At 46.7% G+C, this 26,222-nt stretch overlaps 2 protein-coding genes across 3 annotated transcripts in view; one reads left to right on the top strand and one right to left on the bottom strand.

The window, feature by feature from the left end:
- Positions 1-21,070, bottom strand: part of LOC128350741 (lipase member N-like) — a 70,659-nt gene extending 49,589 nt beyond the window's left edge. For both annotated transcript variants that reach the window (XM_053309374.1, XM_053309375.1), the window contains exons 1-2: positions 21,030-21,070; positions 17,049-17,168 (exon numbers count right to left, since the gene is read on the bottom strand). The gene's annotated coding sequence lies outside the window, so the exon portion shown is untranslated. The remainder of the gene's footprint in view (positions 1-17,048; positions 17,169-21,029) is intronic.
- LOC128350575 (uncharacterized) lies at positions 1,936-13,169 on the top strand. The gene is made up of 3 exons (XM_053308975.1): positions 1,936-4,755; positions 12,547-12,597; positions 12,711-13,169. The coding sequence occupies exons 1-3, from the start codon at positions 1,942-1,944 to the stop codon at positions 13,167-13,169; spliced, it is 3,324 nt and encodes a 1,107-aa protein (XP_053164950.1). The 5' UTR covers positions 1,936-1,941.
- Positions 21,071-26,222: the final 5,152 nt, after the last annotated feature.

Here is a 26,222-nt window from a genome sequence, read left to right as displayed (position 1 = left end):
GGGGCAGAATAGTGGGGTGGGGTGGTAGTGCCTAATGGTTGCAGGCTACCACCCCAATTTCAGGGGGTTTGGACAAAGGGGTGATTTTTTGAGAATTTTTGAAGTTTTGGTGACTTTGGGGCAGTTTGGGGGCAGAAAGTGGATCTGCCCCAAAATAGTGGGGTGGGGTGGTAGGGCCTCATGGGTGGAGGCTACCACACCAATTTCAGGGGGATTGGGCAGAGGGCTGATTTTTTGAGAATTTTTGAAGTTTGGGTGTCTTTGGGGCAGATTGGGGGCAGAAAGTGGATCTGCCCCAAAGGAGTGGGGTGGGCTGGTAGATAGTGCCTGATGGCTGGAGGCTACCACCCATCCCCAATTTAAGAGTGATTGGGCAGAGGGGTGAATTATGGTGAATTTATTTGTATGAGGTTTGTCTTCATAAGGTGAAGTGTGCTAAATTGATTACTTCCTCATATTATTCATAGTAAAGGAAAGTGTGAAAAAGTGAAAGTGGGGTCATGAGAGTTGTTTAATTGAAAAAAATCTCATTTGCTATGATAGAATGAGAATTCACACCTCAGAAGTTTTTTCTGAGGTGTGAATTCTCATTCTATCATAGCAAATGAGATTTTTTTCAATTAAACAACTCTCATGACCCCACTTTCACTTTTTCACACTTTCCTTTACTATGAATAATATGAGGAAGTAATCAATTTAGCACACTTCACCTTATGAAGACAAACCTCATACAAATAAATTCACCATAATTCACCCCTCTGCCCAATCACTCTTAAATTGGGGATGGGTGGTAGCCTCCAGCCATCAGGCACTATCTACCAGCCCACCCCACTCCTTTGGGGCAGATCCACTTTCTGCCCCCAATCTGCCCCAAAGACACCCAAACTTCAAAAATTCTCAAAAAATCAGCCCTCTGCCCAATCCCCCTGAAATTGGTGTGGTAGCCTCCACCCATGAGGCAGTACCATCCCACCCCACTATTTTGGGGCAGATCCACTTTCTGCCCCCAAACTGCCCCAAAGTCACCAAAACTTCAAAAATTCTCAAAAAATCACCCCGTTGTCCAAACCCCCTGAAATTGGGGTGGTAGCCTGCACCCATTAGGCACTACCACCCCACCCCACTATTCTGCCCCAGCCCCCACTTTCTGCCCCAATATGCCCCAATCTGCCCCAAAGACATGAAATTTTCAGAAATTTACCAAAAATCAGCCCTTTGCCCAATCCCCCTGAAATTGGGGTGGTAGCCTGCACCCATTAGGCACTACCACCCCACCCTACTCCTTTTGCCCAAATCCCATGCTATGCCCCCGAACTGCCCCAAAGTCACTAAAACTTTAAAAATTCACAAAAAATCAGGACTTTGCCCAATCCCCCCGAAATTGGGGTGGTAGACTCTACCCATTGGGCACTACCACCCCACCCCAAAATTTTGCCCCTGGGCCCCTTTTTACCCCCCCGAATCGATTCGGATTCGGATTCGGATTAAATCCGAATCCGAACCGAATCAAGGGTGATTCGGGTGACCCAGATTCAGGCACAAAACAGAACGGGGGTGATTCGGCTCGGGTCTGAGCCGAATCACCCGAAAATCCGAATTGCACACCCCTACTTAACAATAGTCCAAGACCGTGACAATGACCCAAGACGTTATAATGCACCACAGCACAATGAGGTAGCATTTATTTTCCAAAATAACGACGGTGAACCACCACTGGAAAGAGATCTACTAATACATTGCAAACCAGATGCAGGCAATGCAGACCAAAAAATAACACAAAGGATTAGTGTCCTAGATCCCAATCTAGAGCCCATGGTGTACCCATTGCTATTCCCCTATGGAGAACAAAGCTGGGGAATAGACATACCTTTACAACTTAGGCCACAAGCTTTGAAAGATTTAACAAAGCAGCCACGTACACCAAGAATTCGAGTCACTCAGATGCAGTACTATGGCTACCGTCTATCCATCAGAGACGACTTCAACGCCTTCCTACATGCTGGACGCCTAACACAGCAATACATGGTAGATGCATATGTAAAAACAGAAGCTAACAGACTCAATTTTGTGTGGCAAAATCAGCCAAAATTGAGAGTGGAAAAATACTCAGGATTGATGGACCACTTAAATGAAGCAGCCAATGCAACAGGCCTAATTCCCGGAAAGACATTTATATTGCCATCCTCATTTGCTGGTAGCCCCAGAAACATGCTCCAAAACTATCAGGATGCAATGGCAATTGTCAGAAAATATGGAAAACCGGATCTCTTCATCACAATGACATGCAACCCCAAGTGGGAAGAAATCGTGGAAAACCTGGAACATGGCCAAACTGCTGCAGCAAGGCCAGATTTAGTGGCACGAGTCTTCCACTTAAAACTAAGATCACTAATTGATGACATCTGCAAGAAACATATATTTGGCCCACCCACAGCCATTGTGTATGTCATAGAGTTCCAAAAAAGAGGTTTGCCACATGCACACATACTGCTGATCCTAACAGAAAAATATAAACCAAAAACCGAAGCATCCATAGACAGCATAGTATCTGCAGAGATCCCAGACATTGAAACAACACCACAACTTCATGCAATCATAACAAAACATATGATCCATGGACCATGTGGAATTCAAAATAAGCATTCACCATGTATGTCTAATGAAAAATGCACCAAAGAATTTCCAAAAGAATACCAAGAACAGACTATTGCAAACAGAAACGGATACCCCAAATACAGAAGAAGAAACACTGGCAAAAGCAATAAGCAAAAAGGAAAACCGATAGATAACAGGTGGGTTGTACCGTACAATCCATTCCTAGCCCTAAGATATAACTGCCACATCAACGTCGAAGTCTGTGCATCAGTGAAGAGTGTAAAATACCTTTTCAAATATGTTTACAAGGGCCATGATTGCGCAAAAGTGGTGATCCAAGAACAAGACACTTTGAACCACGATGAAATCAAAACCTATATGGATTCAAGGTATGTCAGTGCACCAGAAGCAGCATGGCGCCTAAATGGCTTTGAGATGCATTACCAGTCCCATACAGTACACAGACTAGCAGTACATCTCCCAAACGAGCAGTCAGTAATATTCAACCCCGAAGACATTGGCACAGCAACCGACAGAGCAATGCATCGTGAAACACAATTGACAGCATGGTTCAAACTAAACCAACAAGACGAAAAAGCAAGAAACATATTATACGCAGACATCCCATTATATTATGTCTTTGACACCGCAAACAGCACGTGGAAAATACGGCAGCGTGGTTCAGACAAAATGATCGGCAGAATGTATTCTGTGAATTTGCCATCAGACCCAGAGCATTACTGCCTACGCCTCCTACTGTTACATGTGCCAGGAGCAACATCCTACGAAAACCTCAGAACCGTAGATGGAATTGAATACCCAACTTACCAAGCAGCAGCAAAAACAAAAGGACTCATAAATGATGAACAAGTGTGGGAAAGTACACTAGAATATGCAGCACACTACAACATGCCCAAACAAATCAGAGAACTCTTTGCCTACATCTGTGTCTTTGCATCCCTCCAAAACATGCAGGAGCTATTTACAAAATATGAACAATACCTCATTGAGGATTATGTCCATAAACATTTACAACAAAATACCGAGTGCACAGTATGCCGTGACCTCGCCCTCCAAGAAATTGCCAATATTTTAACACTCCATGGAAAGAAATGCACAGACTACGGCTTGACATACACCATACAGAACACAGAGCACCTTACAGATACATACAACCAAGCCTATGAAAGACAAACAGCAGAAGAGATGTCCAGAACCTTCAACGATGACCAAAAAGCCGCCATAGAACAAATTTTAGCAGCAAGCCAAAATGATGAGCTAGACCACCGCTGCTTTTTCTTGGACGGGCCAGGAGGCAGTGGAAAAACATACTTATACAAAACCATACTCAGCACAGTGCGTGGCCAAGGTGAAGTTGCACTCCCTGTAGCCTCCACAGGCATAGCAGCTAACCTGCTACAAGGAGGCAGAACATATCACTCCCAATTCAAATTGCCAGTACCCATACTTGAAAACTCCGTGTCTAACATGCGCCTCAATTCTCAAGATGCTAAAAACCTAAAAACAGCAAAAATAATCATTTGGGATGAGTCAACAATGGCACCCACTCAAGCACTAACAACAGTAGACAAGCTATTGAAGGAAATCATGGAGAACAACAAGCCCATGGGAGGAAAAGTATTTCTACTGGGAGGAGATTTCCGACAAACACTTCCAGTGTTGCCACACAGAAGTCAGACACATATCGTTGAGGCCTGCATAAAATTCAATACTCTGTGGCCCACATTCACAATCCTCAAACTAAAAAACAATATCAGATCCAATGACCCAGAATTCAGCGAGTGGCTAATCAAGGTGGGCAATGGAGATACACCATGCATTGAGGGATTGCCAGAAGACATCATTGAGATCCCAGAAAGTATAATGTGCAGAGAAAATATCGTGAGAGAAATTTTTGGAGATAATATTCAAGTACAGAACATCCCTGAGATAGCTAACAGATCCATCCTTTGCCCAAAGAACAGTGATGTTGACACCATCAATGACCAGGTGCTCAACATTTTGGAGGGCCAGGAAATGACTTATCTCAGTTCAGACTCAATAGATGACACCAGCGAAGAAGATTCCAAAAACTACCCAACAGAATTCCTAAATGACCAAACACCAACTGGAATGCCAAAACATAAACTCACCCTGAAAGTAGGCGCGATAATAATGCTCCTCAGAAAAGGATAATCCTCCTTTTTTTAACACAAAAAAAGGATTATGCAATGGCACCCGCCTCATTGTGGAAAACCTTGAAAAGAACATCATCATAGCACAAGTAATTACAGGCTCAGCACAGGGAGACATGGTCTTCATTCCAAGAATTGATTTAGCACCCTCTTGCACTGACTTGCCATTCACCTTAAGAAGACGACAATACCCAGTCAAATTGGCTTTCGCTATGAAAATAAACAAATCACAAGGACAAACCCTGGAAAAGGTCGGAATCTATTTGCCTGACCCAGTATTCAGCCACGGACAATTATATGTAGCGTTATCCAGAGTGAGAAGTTTTAAAGACGTCGTAGTCAGGGTACTGGAAGGCCCAGAACAAGGAAGACTAATACCAGACTCAGAGCAAATATTCACCAAAAATGTGGTGTATAAAGAAATACTATAAGTGGGGAGGGGATAAACCAAGAAAACAATAAATAAAACATAATACTTAAACAAAAAATAGCCTCATAATTGTTTACGAACTAAATAAGGGAGAAGGAATAAGAAGAAGAACAACAGCACCAACAAAAAGGGAGGGAAGGAGAGACACAAGAACAAGCGAGAGGGGAGAGGGGAATAAAAAAGGAGAGGAAAACAAAGACAAAGTGACAGAGAAAGAGTGAAACAGACAGGGGGCAAAAAGACAAACACAAACACAAAATAAGGGAAAAGAGATGAAGAAATAGTATGAGGGTTGAGAGGGGGAAAACAAAGAAAAATTGAGTAAAAAAAAAACAGAGGAACAAGGGAGAAGGGAGAGAAAATAATAGAGTGCAGGAAAGGGAAGAAAGCAAAATTCAGCCAACACAAAAATAAAACCTCAACTTATGCAAACACTAAGCAAACTTATGGCAGAGAACAATCCATTTGCAGAAGCCTACATAATGTTGCACCAGATTTAAAAAGAGTATCACGAGGATGCCGCCAGAACAGGCAATGTTATTAAGGAAGTGTCCATGACAATAATGCAAGATCACAAAAATGCCTCAAGGTAGTATCATGCACCAAAACATACTGTGGTAACATTTGTTTTTCTAAACAATGACAAAAAACCACCACTTGAAAGAAATCTTCAAAAACACTGCAAACCAAGTGCAAACAATCCAGACCACATAAGAACACAGAGAGTTAGTGTCCTTGATCCCAATCTAGAGCCAATGGTGTACCCCTTGCTATTCCCCTATGGGGCACAAAGCTGGGGAATGGACATACCTTTACAACTCAGACCACAAGCCTTATTAGACTTAACAAAACAGTCACAAGCACCAAGAGTGAGGGTAAGCCAGATGCAATATTATGGCTACCGCCTTTCCATAACAGACAACTAAAACGCTTTCTTAAATGCTGGACGCCTTACACAGCAATATATACTAGACGCATATGTCAAAACAGAGGCCAACAGACTCAATTATGTCCACCAAAAAAAACCAAAATGGCAAGTAGAAAAATACTCAGGAATAATGGACCATTTACATGATGAAACCAATGGAGCAGGCCTGATTCTTGAAAAGACCTATATTTTGCCTTCAACATTTGCAGGTAGCCCCAGAAACATGCTGCACAACTATCAAGACGCAATGGCGATTGTGAGAAAGTATGGTAAACCTGATCTCTTTATTACCATGACTTGCAACCCCAAGTGGAAAGAAATTGTGGATAACCTGCAACATGGCCGAACTGTTGCTGCACGACCAGATTTAGTGGCTAGAGGCTTTCACTTAAAAGTAAAAGCACTAATTAATGACATCTGTTAAAAAACATATTGTTGGCCCACCCAACGCCATTGTGTATGTCATAGATTTCCAAAAGAGAGGTTTACCACATGCACACATACTACTCATTCTTAAAGATGACAGTAAACCAAAAACCGAAGAAGTGAGAGACAATATTGTATCTGCAGAAATCCAAGACATACAGAAAACTCCTCAACTATATGCAATCATAACAAAACATATGATTCATGGACCATGCAGAACACACAATCGGAATTCACCATGTATGCCAAATGAGAAATGCAAAAAGGTGGTCGCAAAACAATACCAGCAACAAACTATTGCCAATTACAATGGCAACCCCAAATACAGAAGACAAAACACTGGCCAAAGCACAAGGGAAAATGGCTGAACAACTGATAACAACTGGGTTGTACCATATAATCCATATCTAGCCCTGAGGCACAACTGCCACATTAACGTTGAAGTCTGCACTTCAGTGAAGAGTATCAAATACCTATTCAAATATGTGTACAAGGGCCACGATTGTGCAAAAGTAGAGATCCAGGAACAAGGCACTTTGAAACAAGATGAAATAAAAACCTTTATGGATTCAAGGTATGTCAGCACACCAGAAGCAGCATGGCGCCAGAATGGGTTTAAAATGCAATATCAATCCCATACAGTCCACAGGCTAGCATTTCATCTCCTAGACGAAAAAACAGTAATTTGAAACCCCAATGACAATGGCACTGCAACTGAGAGAGCTTCAAGTCGCGATACTCATTTGACAGCTTGGTTCAAATTAAATCAACAAGAAGAGAAATCCAGAAACATATTATACTCAGACATTCCTTTTCACTATGTCTTTGACTCTGCAAATTGCACTTGGAAATTATGACAACGTGGTGCAGACAAAGTGAACGGACGAATGTATTCTGTAAATTTGCCATCGGACCCAGAGCGCTACTGTCTACACCTCCTATTGCTGTATGTACCAGGTGCAGAATCCTTTAACAAACTCAGGAGTGTAAATGTAAATGTCTTTCCCACTTTACAAGAGGATGCCAGAATGAGAGGACTCATTAACGATGAGCAAGTGTGGGAGAGCATGCTGGAAGATGCTGTCCAATACAGCATGCCCAGACAATTCAAAGAGCTGTTTGCATATATCTGCGTATTCGCATCCCTACAAAATATGAATGAACTTTTCCAAAAATATAAACAGTACCTCATTGAGGATTCTGTCCACACACATATGCACCACAATGCTCAGTAACCTTTCACTTCAAGAAATATCCATCATTCTGACACTCCATGGTAAAAAGGGAAAAGATTTTGGATTGCCATACACGATGCAAAATAAAGAACTACTAACAAATGCCTATGACCAGGCCTATGAAAGACAAACATCTGAAGAAATGGCAATAAGCCACAACAAAGAGCAACACACACACACACACACACAAAACCAGCCATGGAGCAAATATTGACAGCAAGCCAGAATGAAACCCTTTGCCACCGTTTCTTCTTGGACGGGCCAGGAGGCAGTGGGAAAACCTACCAATACAAGACCCTACTCAGTACAGTTCGTGGACAAGGTCAAACCACACTCCCTGTAGACACCACAGGAATCACAGCCAATCTACTAAAGGGACCCAAAACATACCACTCCCAATTCAAATTACCAGTGCCTATGCTTGAGAACTCCATATCAAATATGCGCCTCAATCCTGCAGATGCAGAAAACTGGAGAACAACAAAGAAACTCATTTGGGACAAGTCTACAATGACCGCCACTTTAGCGCTTTCAGTATTCGACAAACTAATGAAAGCAATAATGAATAACAACAAACCCTTGGAAGGAAAAGTTTTCCTGCTTGGTGAAGACTTCCACCAAACACCTCTGGTGGTGCCTCACGGTAAACATACACAAATTGCAGAAGCCTGCATAAAGTATAATAAGCAATGGCCCACATTCCAAGTCCTCAACCTTCGAAACACTGTCCAATCAATCGCCACAGAAATCAGCAACTGGCTACTCAAAGTTGGCAATGGTTAGACACCGCGCATTGATGGTCTTCCAGAAGACATCATTTAGATCCCATCCAAAATTATATGCACAGGCGATATCGTCAAATATATTTCTGTAGACAGCATTCCTGTTGCCAATGTGCCCCAAATAGCAAATAGATCTATCTTTCGCCCAAATAACTCCGATGTTGACGCCATAACTTACCAAGTACTCAACAGTTTTGAAGGAGAAGAAGTTACATATCTCAGCGCAGACACAACTGATGACTCCAGTGAAGAGGATACAAAAAACTATCCAGTTGAGTTACTCACTGAGCTAACACCAACAGGAATGCCTAAGCATTATCTCACCCTGAAACTGCGAGCAATAATTATGCTCCTTATAAATCTCAACACCAAGAAAGGATTATGCAATGGCACCCGCCTCATCGTAAAGAACCTGAAAAAAACCCTCATCATTGCTCAAGTGATAACAGGATCAGCAGAGGGAGACATGCTCTTCATCCCCAGTATTGATTTGGCACCATCCTACACTGCTGTACCATTTACCTTGCGAAGGTGACAATTACCAATTAAATTAGCCTATGCCATGACAATTGCCAATTAAATTAGCCTATGTCAGAGACAGAATTCAGCCACAGACACTTATATGTGGCAATATCAAGAGTCAGGAGTTTTACAGACGTTGTGGTCAAGGTCCTAGAGGGCCCAGACCCAGGCAAACTATTAGCAAACTCATAAAGAATATTCACAAGAAATGTGGTGTATACAGAAATTCTATAGCAATAAAAAACAAAACCAAATTAAAAAAATATCATCTACAAATATAATGTATGTGAGATTGAACATTGATACTAATATAAAAACTTAGACAATAGTATTCTCCAACACAGTATTCTCAAGAGCATGCCTGCTAACTATGTAGAAAGTGAATGAAATACATATCGGAAAAATAAACGAAATATGAAAATTAACACTTAGAAAGAATTACTAAAAAACAAAAAAAACAAAACCAAGAACAGAGAAAAGACCACATCCCTTTCTGTGGAGGAAATACAGATCAAACAAACATATCTACACAACCCTACTAGCGCCCGTTATTTTAACGGGCTTAAAAACACTAGTAATAATAATAATATTGAAAAAGTTGTCGAAAATGAAGATGCCAAAATATTATGGGACTTCTGACTACAAACAGACAAACATCTGCCACACAATACACTAGATATCACTGTAGTCGAGAAAAAAGAAAAACCAGTTAAAATAATCGACATAGCAATGCCAGGGGATAGCAGAACGAAGCCGCTCGCCGCCCTTCCCGCAGAGCGGCTATTTTGTCCCAGCCCCCACCTTGGGAAAGGAGCATGCGGGGACTGGGGTCAGCCTCCAATGGGCCCAAGCCACTTCTGGGGGCGGAGTCAGAGGCCAGAAGCCGGCAGCGTGCTTGCGCTGGTTCAGTCCGACTCGCAACAGCAGCGAGGACGGACGTGCTGGTCAGGGGCTCCGGTGTTGCCACGAGCACGTGGCTTGCATGGAGGAGCTGCCCGGCGGGGGGCAAGGCAAGTCGCGGGCTGGAGGCCCCCTGCCTTGAGGGGTCGGCGGGTGCCATTGTCTTGGTCGCATGGCCCTGGTCTTGGCTGGCGCGGCTGGCGGCGTGGCACCTTCTCTTCCACCCCCTCTTCGGGGCTGCGCAGGGCCGGCGGAGAGTTGGGCTGCACCTGTCCACCACAGCTACGACTTCCATGCTTGGGGGCCGTGCATTTTTGGCCCAGTTAGGGCTGCCGGTCCTTGGCAGGGCGCCGGGGCTAGGTGCCCGCCCGCTGCCCCCCCTACTCTGCTTCCTCACTGCCTGGGGGCTGTAGTGCCACCCTTCTGCTGCCTGTGGGCTGTGGGGCTGCCCAGCTCAGGTGGATCGGGCCCTCGGAAGGCTGGGCTACAAGGCCTGCACACACCCTTGCTGAGTCCACCACTTCCCTGCCCAGTGGATCACCAGGAGGATCACTCTCCGCAGAGGCCGAGCAGCAAGCCGGGTTGTACCCGGCTCAGGTTTGGTGGTTTCAGTCTACGGGGTGGTCCAGGCCGGGGATAAGGCCTCCGGGGTGGTGGGCTGAGGCTGGGGTTCCTCCCCTTCACAAGCGTCTTTCGTCCTGGGGGCGGGTTATAGCGGGTAAGGGTCCCCCCTCTTGGCTCCACTCTTGGCATAGGGCCCACACACCCCACTCCGCACACTGAGCACCATCTCGACCCCTTTAAACCCCACCCCCGCACCTTCTACATAAGGTGGGGTTAGCACCATGGGCCCCAAGAAGGTGCCAGCCAGCAAAGGGAAATGACCCATAGCGACACCCAGGAGACACCCAGTCCAGCCAGACTCCTTCTCGGAGGATGAGCGTGATTTGGAATTGGGGGCCATTAGGGCCCTCATCACGTGGCTGGAGGCAATAGCAGGTGGAAGGGAGGTGCTGCAGGAGGAGAATGGGGGCCCATCAGGGGTGGTGCTGCCAAAAGGAGGGGAGCGCCCCTGCCCGCTCCCTCACATAGGATGACAAGGGCAGCAAAGCGAACCAAGCTAATGCAGGGCTTTACCGATCATTTAGCAGCGCTCGAAATGGCCACGGCATCGGTGTTGGCCGCAAATGGCAGCGGGGGCACTGAAGGGCGCAGTGGTGACACTAGGACAGCAGCACCATCTGCGGCAGGAGGTGCCTCTGAATTCCAGGATGGCCAGGGTGGTGAGTGTCCTAAAGGGGTCTGGCCTGGGGGCTTGCCCTGGAGTCCTCCAAGATGGCCCTTCGGTTGGTTCCCAGGCCCCATGAATTGGGCTTCACCACATGCGACATGCAAACAGGTCTGGCAAGGGGGAGCGGGGCAGGCCGGGGCTTATACCACTTCTCCACCAGCACCCTCCACCAGCAGCAGGGGTGGCCTCGACGGCGGTCCGGTTCCCCTTGACGACCACTTGCTCCCACATGTAAAGGAGCGCATTTGGAGGGGGGAGTACATAGACATATTCCAACTCCTATTCAAAGAGCCCGAGCCCGTAGGCAAGGAGGGCGAGCAGGTTAGGGATAAGGAGAGGGCCAAAAGGAAGCCCATTGAGCGTAACTGGAACAACTGGGTGTCCGGGTTCACTAAATACATGGGAGTGATCACCGAGAAGTACCCCGAAAGGGGTCCTGCCCTCATTAAGTACTTTGACACCATTCACAGGGCTTTCATGGACTTTGCAGGCAATTTATGGGAGGCCTACGACCAAGCGTTCCGCGAACACGCCGCTAACTATCCAGGGATTTCATGGGAGAAGCAGCATTCTAAGCTTTGGCTCAGAATTATGATGCCGTCTGGGCCCCTTACAGGCAAGCGCATGGAGAGCGGCCGTTTAATTTCCAAGACCCTAGCGGCGTCAGTGGCTTCACCCGCGGGCGCGCAGGGGGTTCAAAGTCCCCTGGTGTGCTGGGAGTATAACAGGAGCGGGAAGTGTGCCAGGTCCCCATGCAAATTTAGGCATGAGTGCGGTTTCTGTGGGGGCCAGCACCCCGGGCTTAACTGCCAGCGGACGAGGGCCTTTAGGGGAGGTGGCGGAAGCCACCGCGCAGGCGGTGGCAAGGGGCCATTAGCTGCACAAGGGGGTGGCACTGGAAAGGGGCCCCACCCCAATCAAGATAGCAGTGCTGCAGAGACTGCTGTGCGACTACCCGAACAGGGAACATGCACAGTATTTGGAAGCTGGCTTCATGGAAGGTTTTAGGATTGCGTGCCAGCTCCCATGCGAATTTAGCTTATCTAACAACCTGAAATCAGTGAGTGGGAGGGAGGAGGTGGTGGCGTGGGAGATTAACAAGGAGGTGGCCTTGGGCCGCGTCCTAGGACTCTTCAAGGAGCCACCCATCCCCACGCTTGCTGGCCTGTGCGCAGGCCAAAAAGGTGACGCTACACCAGCTCCAATCCTTGATCGGGCATCTCAATTTTGCCTGCCGGGTAGTTGCGCCTGGCCACCCATTCTTGCGGCGTCTCTGTGATGCTGCGGCTGGATGTAGGCTGCCGCACTTCCGGATCAGGGTGACTACAGCTATGAGAGAGGACATGAGGCTCTGGTTGAGCTTCCTTGAGGCCTTCAATGGGGTTTCATTCTGGCGTGCTTCACAGCTCTTGGAAGCGGACTTCCAGGTGCAGTCGGATGCAGCTGGGGGCCTCGGCTTCAGCCTATATTTACGGGACAGGTGGTGTGCAGAGCACTGGCCACAAGATTGGGCGGAGCGAGGAATCACGAGGGACCTTACTTTCCTTGAGCTTTTCCCCATAGTGGTGGCTGTACACATTTGGGCTGATCAATTCCGCAACTCAGCCGTGCGCTTTTGGTGCAACAACTTTGCAACAGTGCAGGTCGTCAACAGACAGACCTCCAAGTCCCTGAGGGTTATGGGCCTAGTACTGGCATTAGTGCGCAACAACATACTGTTCACAGCGCAGCATGTGCCGGGAGCGCAAAACGACCTCACAGATGCTCTGTCTCATTTTCAGATGCAGCGCTTCTGGCAACTGGCTCCTGACGCTTTCCCAAGGCCCAAGAAGATGCCTGGCTGGCTATGGACCCTTGGCAGGTAGAGGCGCTTAGGGCAGTTGAGGCTTCGATAGCACCCAGAACGCAAGTAGCCTATGGCAGGAGGGTAGGGGCCTTCCAGCAATTCAGGTCACAGGCAGGGCTTAGCCAGGACTGGCCAGCTCCTCCTGAGCACCTGAAGCAATATTTGGTGCACCTCCGAGTGGGTGGGCTCGCAGTGAGCACCATGGCTGGGCACCTGGCAGCACTGGTCTTCTATGCAAAGGCCAGGGGGCTGTCTGACCACTCGGGTGACTTCAGAGTCTGGCACACGCTGGAGGGCTGGACCAGGGAGTCACCACCAAAGCCGGACCAGCGCCTGCCCATTACGCCTGACGCGCTGCAGCGTGCCGTGCAGCGCCTGGGCAAAGTATGCTTTTCCCCCTACGAGGAGGCTTGTTCCGGGCGGCAGCACTGGTGACCTTCTTTGGGACCTTTAGGGTGGGATAACTGTTCCCCAAGTGGGTGAGAGGCACGGCGGGAAGGGTCGTGCAGAGGAGGGAACTAGCCATCGGCACAATGGAGGTATCGCTGCGCCTCCGCTTCTCAAAAACAGACCAGTGGGGTAAGGGGCAACTGGTCACGCTGCACAGGACTGACAATCACCTCCCCTGTCTGGTGAGGGCGCTGAGAGCCTTCATGACGGTCTGGGGCGAGGCTGAGGGGTGCCTCTTTATGCACGCCAATGGCAGCCACCTGTCACAGTACCAGTTTTGGTCGGTGATGAGGAAAGCCTTTCATGTGGCTGGTGTTTCCACATGTCGCTTGTCTTCACACTCCTTTATGATTGGCACAGCATCAGCTGCTGCGGGCCTTGGTTACTCAGGAGCTGCAATACAGAGGGTGGGCCACTGGCGGTCGGTGGTCTACCGCAAATATGTGTGTGGTTGGCAGTAGGGGCCACATTCCCCCTCCCCCTCTGGCTCCTATCTCATGTTTGTTCTCTATCCTGCGTAGGGACAAGGCCTTCAGCGAGGTGGGCCAGGGTCCTTGTCTTGGGCCACTCCTTTATTTTCTGGGCCCTCAAGTGGGCTCAAAGCACAGATTCAGGAACACAACTCGGCCTCGAGTGATGGGCCAGCATCCAATGGCTCGGGAGGAGGGGGATGCGAAGCGCACAGCTGCTGCTGATGCTGCGGGAGTTCTTGGAGGAAAATCCGGCCCCGGATATCGTGCTCTTGCATTACGGGGGGAACGATTTGGTTAGCCAGTCAGGTATTTCCCTTGCACGACAGACTGAGCAGGACCTCGGGGTGGTATTGTCCTGGTGCCCAGGGGTGGTCATTATTTGGTCAGACATCACACAGCGCAGAGTTTGGAGGGGAGCACTCAAACCAAACAAGGTGGACAGGGCTAGAAGGGGAGTCAATGCGGCTATGGCTCGCTTCTTAGCAGCCAAGGGGGGCGGATGCATTCCCCACGATGACATAGTGTTCTCGCAGCCAGCACTCTTTCGGGGTGATGGGGTCCACTTGTTGGCCACAGTCATGAGGCTTTTTATAGATGACTTGAGGCTGGGATTGGCCACAGTGATTCTGGGGCTGTGGGGGTGCAGGGCGTTAAGCTAAGCTAACTGCCACTATGGCAGGTACAGTGCGGTTGACAGCAGCTAATTAAATGGGTGTGGCACCTTAGGTACGGTAAATCAAGGAGGTGGAGCTGATCCCTTGAGGCTTGGCAGATCAGGGATACTGCTTGACACCTACCTCTCTGCAGGCGACATCCTCTCCGTATGGCTGTGCAGCATCGGTGGGGTGTCGTTCCGATAGTTAAAAAACCTGACCTTAGGTTGGCAAAGAACGGCCCCTCCACTACAGAACAGAGGTGCGGCCTGGAAACAAGGTGCTATCGCCACGGTCTTCTAGGTGGGGGCGGCCACGGCATGGCCTGCCCGCTAGGCACCGCACTGCTAAGGGACTATCCAATCCCAGCCAATACATCTGTAGCCTAAACCTCAATAAAGAATCTGACCGTTACCACCATAACAATGTCTCCGCATCTCCTTGGGGGTCTGGATACAATAAAAGAAAAAGAAATAGAAAAAATAACAAAATGCAAAGATCTACAAATTGAAATTGAAAGGCTGTGGCAGAAAAAGACCAAAATAATCCCAGTGGTAATTGGCACCCTAGGTGCAATTCGAAAACAACTTGAAGAGCACCTCAACACCATAGGGGCCACAGAAATCACCATCAGCCAATTACAAAAAGCAACTTTACTGGGAACAGTCTATATTCTGCGACGATATCTATAATAACAGCAACAACATTGACAATAAAATTCAGTCATCCCAGGTCCTTGGGAAGGACTCGATGTCTGGATAAAACAAACCAGTCAATAACACCTGTCTGACTATGTAAACAAGAAATAATAATAATTGATTTGGGTACAAAAGGATTTGTACTCAAAACTAGCTGATTCAGGCAATATGTAGACAGAACAAATCACCCCTGTGCTCAATTGCCCAGATTTGGGCACAAAACTAATCAATCGCCTGGATTCGGATCCAAAAAATTCAGAGATTCAGAACTCGATTATGTGGTTAAAGGTAGTGCCCAATGGGTGGAAGCTACCACCCAAATTTCAAAGAAATTGTGCAAAGAAATTGCACCCCCCCCCCATCAGTATGCTAACCGGAAAAAGAATTTTCTGTTGAAAATGGCTCAACGAACCCTCAGACTGGGTGTATGTGTTTGGTCCGGCGTCGGACTCAAACCGAACCAGCCAATCCAGTTCTATGCACATCCCTATTGCTGGATGCTATGAGAAAACAGATTTGCTTCATGGTATTGAAGGTACATTCTCTTAGAAGTCTATTCATTGGTTGCCGTGGACTATGTCAAAATGCTTAAGGCAGAAATCCTTCAAGTTCATTTGTAGCAAGTGATTGTGAATGGATTGTAGAGCTATTGAATTTATGCTTGGAGATTTACTATAGTAGGTGGCACTGTAAGGAAGCACTGTGCCTTGTAATCTTGCATCTGGGGGATACTACTACTACTACTACTACTACTACTACTAAATGTGTATATACAGCTCTTCAACCAAAGTTCCCAAAGCAGTTTACACAGAAAAATAAAAATAAATAAGATGGTCCCTTGTCCCCAAAGGGCTCGCAATCTACAAAGAAATGTAAGAGAGACACCAGCAACAGCCACTGAAGGGATGCTGTGCTGGGGGTGGATACGGCCAGTTGCTCTCCCCCTGTTAAATATAAGAGCATCACCACTTGAAAAGTGTCTCTCTGCTCATTTAGCAGGGATATTCATCAAGTGTATCTGGTGCTGAACTTAAGGTGCCCAATTTCCATGCTTTTTAGAGCATAATGGAAAATTATAAGCACCTGAACTGTATCTTAAATCGAAGGGTTAATTTTTTATTTTATTTTTTACTATATGCCCATATGCATTTCAAAGTTCTTATGGGTACTCACATACATTTTTTTAAAAAGTTACTGCTACACTGCCCTGACATTTAAATATATTTTTGCTATTAAAACATGCTTATTGATTTAATGTCTGTTGGTTGAAACTCGGTTTGGTATCTGAAAGAATACATAAACCAGTCCTAAATCTGATTGTTATTACATGATCAATTCTTATGGTATAGACAGTAAATCTGTATTTTTTCAATTGTATTTTACTACAGTATATAGAAGCTTAGCAATGTCTTCTATCTCTCTGATTCAATTTTTTCTCTTGCCTTTTGTATTCTCTGTATAGTAATAAAATCTTGATTAAAAAAATAAAAATAAAACATGCTTATTGAATACAGTGCCCTCACTTCCCCAGTATTTCTCCATACTCTCTTCAATTAACATTGTTAAAGAAGGAAACAAATTTAAGTCCAAAAACAAATTTGCCCAAAGCAAGGTTCCTACTTACCTTATTTATGGCTGCTACCTTAGTTGTTGATGCTAGATTTGGGTCAAGGACTGCCAAAGGAGGGGAAATCACTCTTCAAATGTTAATGTCAATCAAAGCCTCAGTGTTGTTCTTCAGGCTCTTTTGAGACAAGTAATTAAATGAAATCATAGGGACCATTTGCAAATCAACGGTGTTAGGAAATGCTGGACCAATAATAAGCACTCCATGCAGAATTATAATTACGCAGGTAATTATACCAGATGCTTTGACACACAAGTAATCATGCCAGATGCATTGTCTAGGATCCAAAGAATTGGAGAATTAATTGTAGAAAATTCTCTATAAAAGTTTGAGACATGTCTTTCTTTTGCCCAATAGAAACTGAGGAAACATTCAGAAGCAGTTTTTGAACTGGCCTGCAGCTCTAATGTAAAATATAATCCTGAGCAGTATATAACAGAGTGCTGTGGAAGCACTCTTTGGACTACTGTGTGTCACCTGCCTTCTATCAACCATTCATGGTGGTGGTGATAAACCATTGCCTCAGTCAGAGGTGGTGTGGGAAAACAAATAGTGAATTGAGAAAGGAAGGGCCCAGTCCTCCCTCCACTAGTTCAGAGCATCCACTACCTCCCTGGTGTCTGCCTTTCTTAAAAGATAGGTAGAGCTGGGTGTCATCAGCATACTGATGGCACCGCAGCCCACACCTAGGGATGACCTCTCCCGGAGGTTTCATGTAGATGTTAAACAGCATGGGGGACAGAATAGATCTCTGTGGCACCCCATAGACCACAGGCCAATGGGTGGTGCTGGAATACCCCAGCACCATCTTCTGAGTATGACCCTATAGGTCGGAATGGAGCCACTGTATAACCGTGTAACCAAGTCCAAACCCAGAGAGATGGCCCAGAAGGATACCATGGTTGATGGTATCAAAAGCCGCTGAGAGGTCCAGGAAGAAAAACAGAGGCACACTCTCTCTGCCTATCTCCTAGCGTAAGTGTGACCAAGGCAGTTTCCATCTCATATCAGAGTTGGAAGCCAGACTGGAAAGGATTTAAATAATCAGATTTACCCAGGACTGCCTGGAGCTGCAATGCCACAATGCTCTCCAACACCTTGCCCAAGAAGGGGAGGTTTGATATTGGTTGGAAGTTATTTAAGTCATCTGGGTTCAATGAAGGCTTTTTTAGGAGGGGCCTAATAACTGCCTCCTTAGATGAGGGTGACCAACCCCACCACCTATGGACCCAGTCTCTCCCTAGAAGCCTTCACCTACCATGAAGGGCAAGGATCTAGAATGCACATGGTAGGCTTCAGCCTTCCAAACAGCCTGTCCACTTCCTCAGGCAAAACAGTCTGAAAACTACCCAATAAAATCAGGGCTGTAACTAGGGGAAGGGGGGCCATGTTTGCCCCTCTTCCCAATGGACCCTTGGAGGGGAGGGGTTTGGGGGCCCTCAAGAATTATGGGCCCTGGGTTCTTTGAACCCATCTGCTCAATTATAGATACATCCCTGAATACAATAAAAACAGACGGTGCATTGGCAACATTCAGTTCTGATGCTGCAAAAATCTTAGCATCCAGGTCAGAACGGATATGAGCAATTTTATCCACAAAATGTAACCCAAATTGGTCACAGCAGGCTGCCAAGTTTCTGTTTGATGGTCTTCAAATCTACCATAGTTTTTCCTCCAACCTTTCTCCAAGTGCTTCATATTTAAGCATGATTATTTCACTTTTGTCCACCCAAGTGGCCAGCCAAACAAACCGGGCCTTTGATGCGGCCATGTGGAAGGAACTGCCCAGTATCTTCTGATCTCACGAACTGAAATATATAGTTCTTACAAACTATAAATTTGTTTGGTTTACTGACACCCTCTAGCCAAACTTTACAAGAAGTACTTGTAGCTTTCCCTGCAAAAACCTTCCCGTAAAATATTTCCACTATTATTACCAGCTGTTCTAGCCAATCCTGTTCTACAACCACTAGACAAACATGTCTAGAAGTTGTCATTGCCCAAATAGTTCATGCAAGTCAGAATCCAATTTGTTACAGAAGAACACGCCTTTAAAAAAATAAATGATATAAGTAGCTTTTGACTTATGTTCACAGAGATAGATATGGGAGGAGAGCTGGTCCTGTGGTAGCAAGCATGAATTGTCCCCTTTGCTAAGTAGGGTTCACCCTGGTTTGTATTTGAATGGAAGACATGTGAAAGAATTGTAAGCTATTCGCCTTAGGGGATGGGGCTACTCTGGGAAGAGCATCTAAGGTTCCAAGTTTCCTCTCTGGGATCTCCAAGATAGGACTGAGAGTGACTCCTGTCTGAATCCTTGGAGGAGCTGCTGTCAGTCTGTGTAGACAATACTGAGCTAGACGGGCCAATGGTCTGATTCAATATATGGCAGCTTTCTATGTAAACCCTTGGTAATATGGACCCACTGCTGCCTTCCTGCAGGTAGCAGTAGTCGGGGACAAACCAACCCTGTACTAGGGATGTGCACAAACCTGTTCGGAGGCTCTTTTAGAGGCCTCTGAACAGGTTCGAACACTGATCAGTTCAAACATTCGGCGAGGGTGGGTGGTAGGACTTTAAGGGCGGGGGAGGGTGCACCTACCCCCCCTCTGCTTTTCCCCTTGCCGGTGCTGGAGTTCTGTAAAATCCCTTGGGGCGGCAGTGTACCTCCCTGCCACCCCTTCCCCTCTCTGGCCGTAAGTAGCCGTAAGTACTGGGAGACGCACGCAGGCCATGATCACACACGAGCCTGTTTGACGTGTGCAAGTGTGCACCCGGGGTAGAAATGAGTTCTACCCCCCACCCCTTCGAGCCACCCCCGCCTGGTTCCATGCACATCCCTACCCTGTACCAGGCCTCTTGAAAAGCACTGGGTCCCCACCCACCAATAGTGTACACTGTTCTCTCTCCAATTGTGCCCAATTAGATTTTCCTATGCTAAGCAGTACTTTGGAGAGGGGTGGGAGCCAGGGGCAGATTAATCTCTTTGCCGCCCATAGGATAACTGGCCTTTGCCACTGTGGGGAGGTGTTGCACGATGGGAAATTCCCCCCTTTTGCCTCTAAAGATTGCCTTTGCCAGCGAGGGAGAGAAAAGGAAATAAACGCTGTTAGGCAGCAAACGCTTCCTGAAAAAACAGGGGAGATCTCACTCAGCTTCTGAGCCTGAGCAGAGAGTCACACCCCCCGTGTGCGGGATGTTACTGGAAGGGCTGGAGACAGGCCACCGCTGCTCCTGGTGCTTTAAACGGTTTAAAAGGGGGCACACTTCCCTCCTCACCCCCTCCTGCAGTCAGCCTCACCCCCCCACCGCGCCTCATCCTCCCCAGCAGCAACAATATTTAGAGGCAAGAGGGGGTATTTCCCCTCATGCCCCCCCTGCTGTACCTCATGCCCTCCCTGCCCCCAGAGAGGCATGGCGAAATTGGAGGAACACCAAAAGTTGCTGCTCCTCAAATTTTGCTGCCGTAAGGAGATGCCTCCTCTGCCTTAATCTGCCATTGGAGAGAGCCAGCACTCCTTCAAATGGTTGACAATATATCCGACCATATATATACGGATATAAATATATATGGATGTATTGATGAATCGGGATTTGCTTTCTCTTTCACAATAACCCTGTGAAGTAGGATAGGCTGAGAGAGAAGTGACTGGCCCAGAGTCACCCAGCTAGTATCATGGCTGAATGGGGATTTGAACTCGGGTCTCCCTGGTCCTAGTCCAGCACTCTAACCACTATACCACACTGGCTCACTGTTTTGCTGTTAGTGTTTGGATCAATTTTGTTCTGCACTGTAAATTTTGTTCTAATGAATTTTTTTTTAAAGTAAAAAAAAGGAACCCTATCTGGGCTGCAGACTAATGCTCCTCCTTCAACACCAGTCCCATAGTGGTGGTGGAAAAGGAGGAATATATCCACTGCTGTTGCCCACCATCACCTAACAAAGCCCCACATTGTAACTTGCCCTAGGAAGCTTACCATATGAGAGTGGTCATCCACAGCAGCAGCAGACACCTTCATCCTTCAGTGTGCTATGCACTGTGGGTTGGGAAATGTTGCTTTCTTATCTGAGTTGTGGTGGAAAGTGCTTTCCATCTCTCTCTCTTGTGAAATGGAGTATTCTTTTCCTCATGCCTTTTGAAGTAGGTCTACTTGCTGGCTGTTTGCCTTCTCTTGAAATAATGAGAGGTTGGGGATGGCCCTTTGCAGTCTTGTCTATTATGACCTTGGGGTACATTGCCCAATGCTTTGCTCAAGCCAAGTGGCCAGATGTGAGTTGTGTGTGGAGCCAATTTTTGTTGGGGGTTTTTTGTATCTTTGAGAAGCTTATTGGCCCATCACCAGGCCACAGTAACCTGGAACATTCACAACCAATCTAAATAGCTGTGCATGCATAAACAATTTGTGCATTGCAGCAGGTGATGGTACTGTTTGAGCAAGAGCAAGCTTGACGTTTGGCTTGGAATTCACCTACCAACCCCTGTGAGTCAAGATGTATCTTGCTGAAGTGACAGCAGCCTACAAAAATTATTCTGACTTCAAAAGTGTGAAACCAAGTAGCTGGTGAGTAGGAGAGAGGGGTGCATAAACATGTAGCATATTTAGCTGCAAACTCCACTGAGTTCATGTCACAAAGTTGTTTTCAGGGCTTATCCTACTATTAAGGTCTAGAAAGACAGCATTAGATCAGATCTGCAATGATTTCATTTTGTTATTTGATTTCTCTAAAAAACTGCAAGAGCCTTCTAATATTGCAACATTGACATTCAAAAAAGACAAGTTAGGCATTGTCTAAATCTTAACTTTCAGTGCAACTACTTTGTGTAATTTTCCTAGGGATGTCTGAATCAATTTGAATTCATTAGACTAGAATCTAGGTGATATGATCCATTTGAACTGAATCACTCCTAAAAAGGGTAATTCAATTCCAATTCAAATTGGCCAGATTTGAATACAAATTGAATCAGACGGATTAGAATCTAAATCAATTTTTGTGCCTTTTTAAGCATTCAGGCACCCTGATTGGTTTAGAAAGACACCAAATCAGGGTCGAATAGATTCAAATTCAAATAGAATCAATTCACATTCTAATTGAACTGGCCGGGGTTCAAACCAATTCAATTTGAATTCTAATTGAATTTCAAATTTTGATTCATGCATATCCCTACATTTTCCTCATCATGTCAGCCAATATCCTTAAATGCTAAGCACAGATAATTTGCATGAGATGTGTTTATTCCTGAAATGATGATTGAAATGTACCCAATATCTGAAACTGCACAAGTCCTGCACATTCCATGTCATATGAACCTGTCAATTTCAGGTTGATGAGCAGCACTTCCTTCTGTCAACCCAACATTTGTAACCAGGATTTAAAGCTTGGTGGAAGAGTGAAGTGCTGCTCATCAACCCTTCACACAGGGTTCACACAGGACAAGATGTGGATTCACACAGCACAAAATGTCTTCACAATGGGTTCAAACAGCACAAAATGTGCAGAACCTCCAGTTCATACTAGGAGTGCTTGCTTGCTGGGAACCAGTGGTTCCCACTGACTTACTTGCCACCATGATGTGTGAAGTCACCCAAAGTATTCCCTAGTTGACATACAGATGTGTGCACAAGGGGTGCAAGTAGGCAGCATACCAAAACATGAAGGGAAAAGTGAGGACTGTTCCTTGTATGTGTGCATCTCCTCTCCCTTTCCACAATGTGCATATTTAGTAGAGGCAAAGTAATAAGATTACATGAGCATTTTATGGTGACAAAAGCCTTTTGATTTCTTAGAAGGGTAGCGAATCTTAGAATGGCAGGATGACCCTCCCCAAAAACTAATGAAAATCTGCTAGGTGAAGAATACAAGAGGGCAGCATTGGCAGTAATGTTACCTTTACAGGGGAAGATTTTTTTGGTGGTAGGGATGTGCGAACCAGTTAGAATTTGAACCAGCCCGGTTTGACGGTTCGAATTCGAACCAGACCGGGCTCTTCTCAATCCGAACCGGTTCGAATCCAAACCGAATCCAAACCGGTTCGATTCAAACTGGTTTGAACCAGTTCGAACCGGTTCGGATTTGCCACAGGGCTCTATAGGGTCTGTATTGATTGAATTGTGTGTCCTCCATTTTGTGGCTCCCTTTTTTCAACTTTTGCTCCTGGCCTCCATTTTGTGAGGCTGTTTTTCAGGCATTGCATTGGCTGGGCTATTGATCCTTTGATTGGCCAGAATGAGTCTTGCGCTCTGGTAGGTTGTTGGCTGTGCCACTGTTTGAGAGCTGGTACCCTAATGGCCGGGGGGGGGGAGGGAGTGCAAAGGTGGGGGCTCCCAAAGGAGGGAGTTTCAAACCTATTTAAGCCAAGCCTCTTGCCTGGAAAATTCTCTTTGGCTGCAGTTATGGGATTATCATCTCTGGACCTTGCTTTGCTGCTGGTGTCTGCTTGTGAGTCCCTTGACTGTGTGTCCTCCTACCTCCTGCTGCTCTTGTCTTGTCTTTCTTTTGTCCATCCACTCTCTGCCCTGTGTCTGTCTCTGTTACTACTTACTATACTTTGTTCTTTCCCCATATTCTTGTTGTTCTGTTGTCCTCCTTTTCCCCTCATCCATTTATTCTTTCATTCCTCGTCCTTTATCATTTGGTCCCCCCCCACCCCACCTCCATCCATTTGCATTAGTTTCATTTACTTTTATCTGTGCTTTGTTTTTGTTCCTTGTTGTTCAGCTTTTTAAAAAATTATTGTTGTTTTTGACTTTTGCCTCTAGTCTCTCCCTGTTCCTGCTGCCATCCCATCTCCTATCCAATATCCAACCTATCCCTCCCAGGCTAGTCCAGTCCCTGGCTCGGGGCCTAGGCCCTGCAGCCCGGCCTGGTCTCGCTGCCCTGTATGACCCATCCTCACCCTCCTCCTCCTGTGTGCCACACATCTGCCCCTCTCTGCTCTCTGTTTTTCTTCTGCTGCCTGTGCACAGGTTTTATTTCATTGACTTGATTATATATTGTTTGGATTGATTTGATTCCTGATTATTGCTTCTTGTTGTTGTTGCTGCTGTTAATTTATACTGTATATTTATTGCTGTGTGATTTAATTATTGATTTGTGTGCCCCTTGGGTCCTCCTGATCCCCACCCCACCCCACTTCTGCTCCCACCCTCCCCCCTCCCCTCCAGATTCCCCACCCCCATGCAACCTCCACCCACCCTCTGTTGCTGCTGCCTGCCCGAGCCTGGTTTTGTTTAGGATTTTGGGTTGCTTGCTGCTGTGCTTTAAACTTTTTTCAATTTTTGGTTTGCAAGAGTTCTTGGTGTGTTTTGTTCTGTTGCTGCCATCCCCCCTTTGATCCTTGAACACCACTTGTTTTTCTCTTGCTAGTAGTTTGCACTCATTATTTTCTTGGTTTCATCTGGTTGTTTGTTGTCTTGTGTTGTTTCCTGCCCGCTTGTTTCTCATGCCCCTTGGGTCCTGATCCCCACCCCACCCCACTTCTGCTGTCCCTGCCTCCCTCCCAACACACTCCCCTCCCCTTGACACTAATACCCCCAACACCCCCCTCTGTTCTCTTGGGCCTGCTGCCAATTGCCTCCCTCCCAACACACTCCCCTCCCCTTGACACTAATACCCCCAACACCCCCCCCCCCTGCTTTTGGCTCTTGGGCCTGCTGCTGCTGCTGAACCCCTGAATCCCCCCTCCCTGCTACATCACACCACCACCCCTCCGTGCTGCTCTTCTCTGTCTCTCTCTCTTTTTCCATCTCTCTCTCTCCTTTCTCTCCATTTTTCTTATTTTCTCTCTCTCTGAGTCTCCACTTCTTCACTCTTTCCAACTTTGCTCTCTCTCTTTCTCTGCTTCTCTCTCTCTCTCCTTCTTTCATTCATCCCTTCTTCCCACAACTGCAGCCACACAGTACCACCGACCTCACCTGGTCCCTGCCATCGGTTTTTGGTTTTTTTCAAAGTATTTTATTTTATTTGTCTCTGCTTGGGGTGAGTTGAGTCACACACAAATAGTGTTGGCTCCTCATTTCTGCCCCTCCAAATGTCCCTGATCCACCCTGGCTGCCTGTGCCCCGTGGTGGCCGCCCTGTCTGTGTCCCAGCCCAGGGGTGGCTGGTTGGCGTGTCTGTGACCAGCAGTGTGCGGCAGGAGAATGACCAGAAGAAGAGGGGTGAGTGTGCATCGTGCGCATGTGTGTGCACCTTTTGTTGTCCCCTTTCCCTAGTTGGCAGTTTTAAATAGGGACACCTGTTTTTTTAAATGCATTTGGGTGTGGGGAGGGACACTATGAGATGTACTGTTGTGTTGCTTAAGCAATTGTTGTTGTTGCTTTTCTTGCAGGTTGTTTCTTGTTTTAACAGGTCCCCCCCCCCGTCATTGTTGTTATGATATATGATGTTTTTGTGTTTTGCTTGCTTGCTTTGGGTGGAGTGGGTGGGTTTTGTTAAAGTGCTATTTTAAAATAGGCAAGGTTGCTTGGTATGGTACTGCAGCTGCAGTATTACTTAAAATCCCCCCCCAACCCAATCCACACACCGTTCACTAAAGAAGGGTTTCATTTGATTTTCAGGTTCCACCCCAAGCTTTGACTGTGTCCCTCCCCAGTAGGTGCTGTGCCCTCCCCCTATCTTCCATTTTCCCCATACTAAAAAGACTTGCCCCCCCCCACAACTACGCCACCTAGTAACTGCCCGTGCCACCCACCCACCCAGGGGTCCACCTTTTCCCCAAATTTAAACATCCATCCCCATCCCCAATTCGCTTCCCACCTGACCCCAAGTTCCAAAGATTCCCCTCCCACTCACCTCAATTGGCTCCCCCCCCCCAGCAAAAAGTCTTCCCTTCCCCCAATTTGCTTTTTTCCATCAAATTTCCCTCCCGCCGCCTCACAATTAATTGGCTTTTTTGCCCCCCCCTTTCCAAATTATTTTTTTGCCCCTTTCCGGCCTTCCTCGTACAGTCTCCCACCTTTAGAAAAACTGTACTATGTGGCCAACATGAGCGCCGTGTTGCGGGCAGGCCTCGCAGAAGGATGGCAGGCAGAGGTGGGAGAGGCCAGGTGCAGGCTGTGCCTGAGGCAGCTGTGGTGCAGAGAGGAGGGAGAGGACGCGGGGAGCCTGAGGATACCCTGGTCCTCCCCATTGCACAATACTTTGCCCCAGCTGAGGGGTTTGTCTGTAGGC

Source organism: Hemicordylus capensis, chromosome 3 (assembly GCF_027244095.1).
Source record: "Hemicordylus capensis ecotype Gifberg chromosome 3, rHemCap1.1.pri, whole genome shotgun sequence".
Lineage (NCBI taxonomy): Eukaryota > Metazoa > Chordata > Lepidosauria > Squamata > Cordylidae > Hemicordylus > Hemicordylus capensis.
This window is presented reverse-complemented; position numbering and strand designations above follow the sequence as displayed.

Bases quoted from the DNA above. Each gene is read 5' to 3' on its own strand.
- LOC128350575 (XM_053308975.1), top strand. From the start codon at position 1,942: ATGCAGTACTATGGCTACCGTCTATCCATCAGAGACGACTTCAACGCC. The intron at 4,756-12,546 runs GTAGGCGCGATA...CCTGCCGGGTAG, and splicing joins AACATAAACTCACCCTGAAA to TTGCGCCTGGCCACCCATTC. The intron at 12,598-12,710 runs GTAGGCTGCCGC...CGTGCTTCACAG, and splicing joins CTGTGATGCTGCGGCTGGAT to CTCTTGGAAGCGGACTTCCA.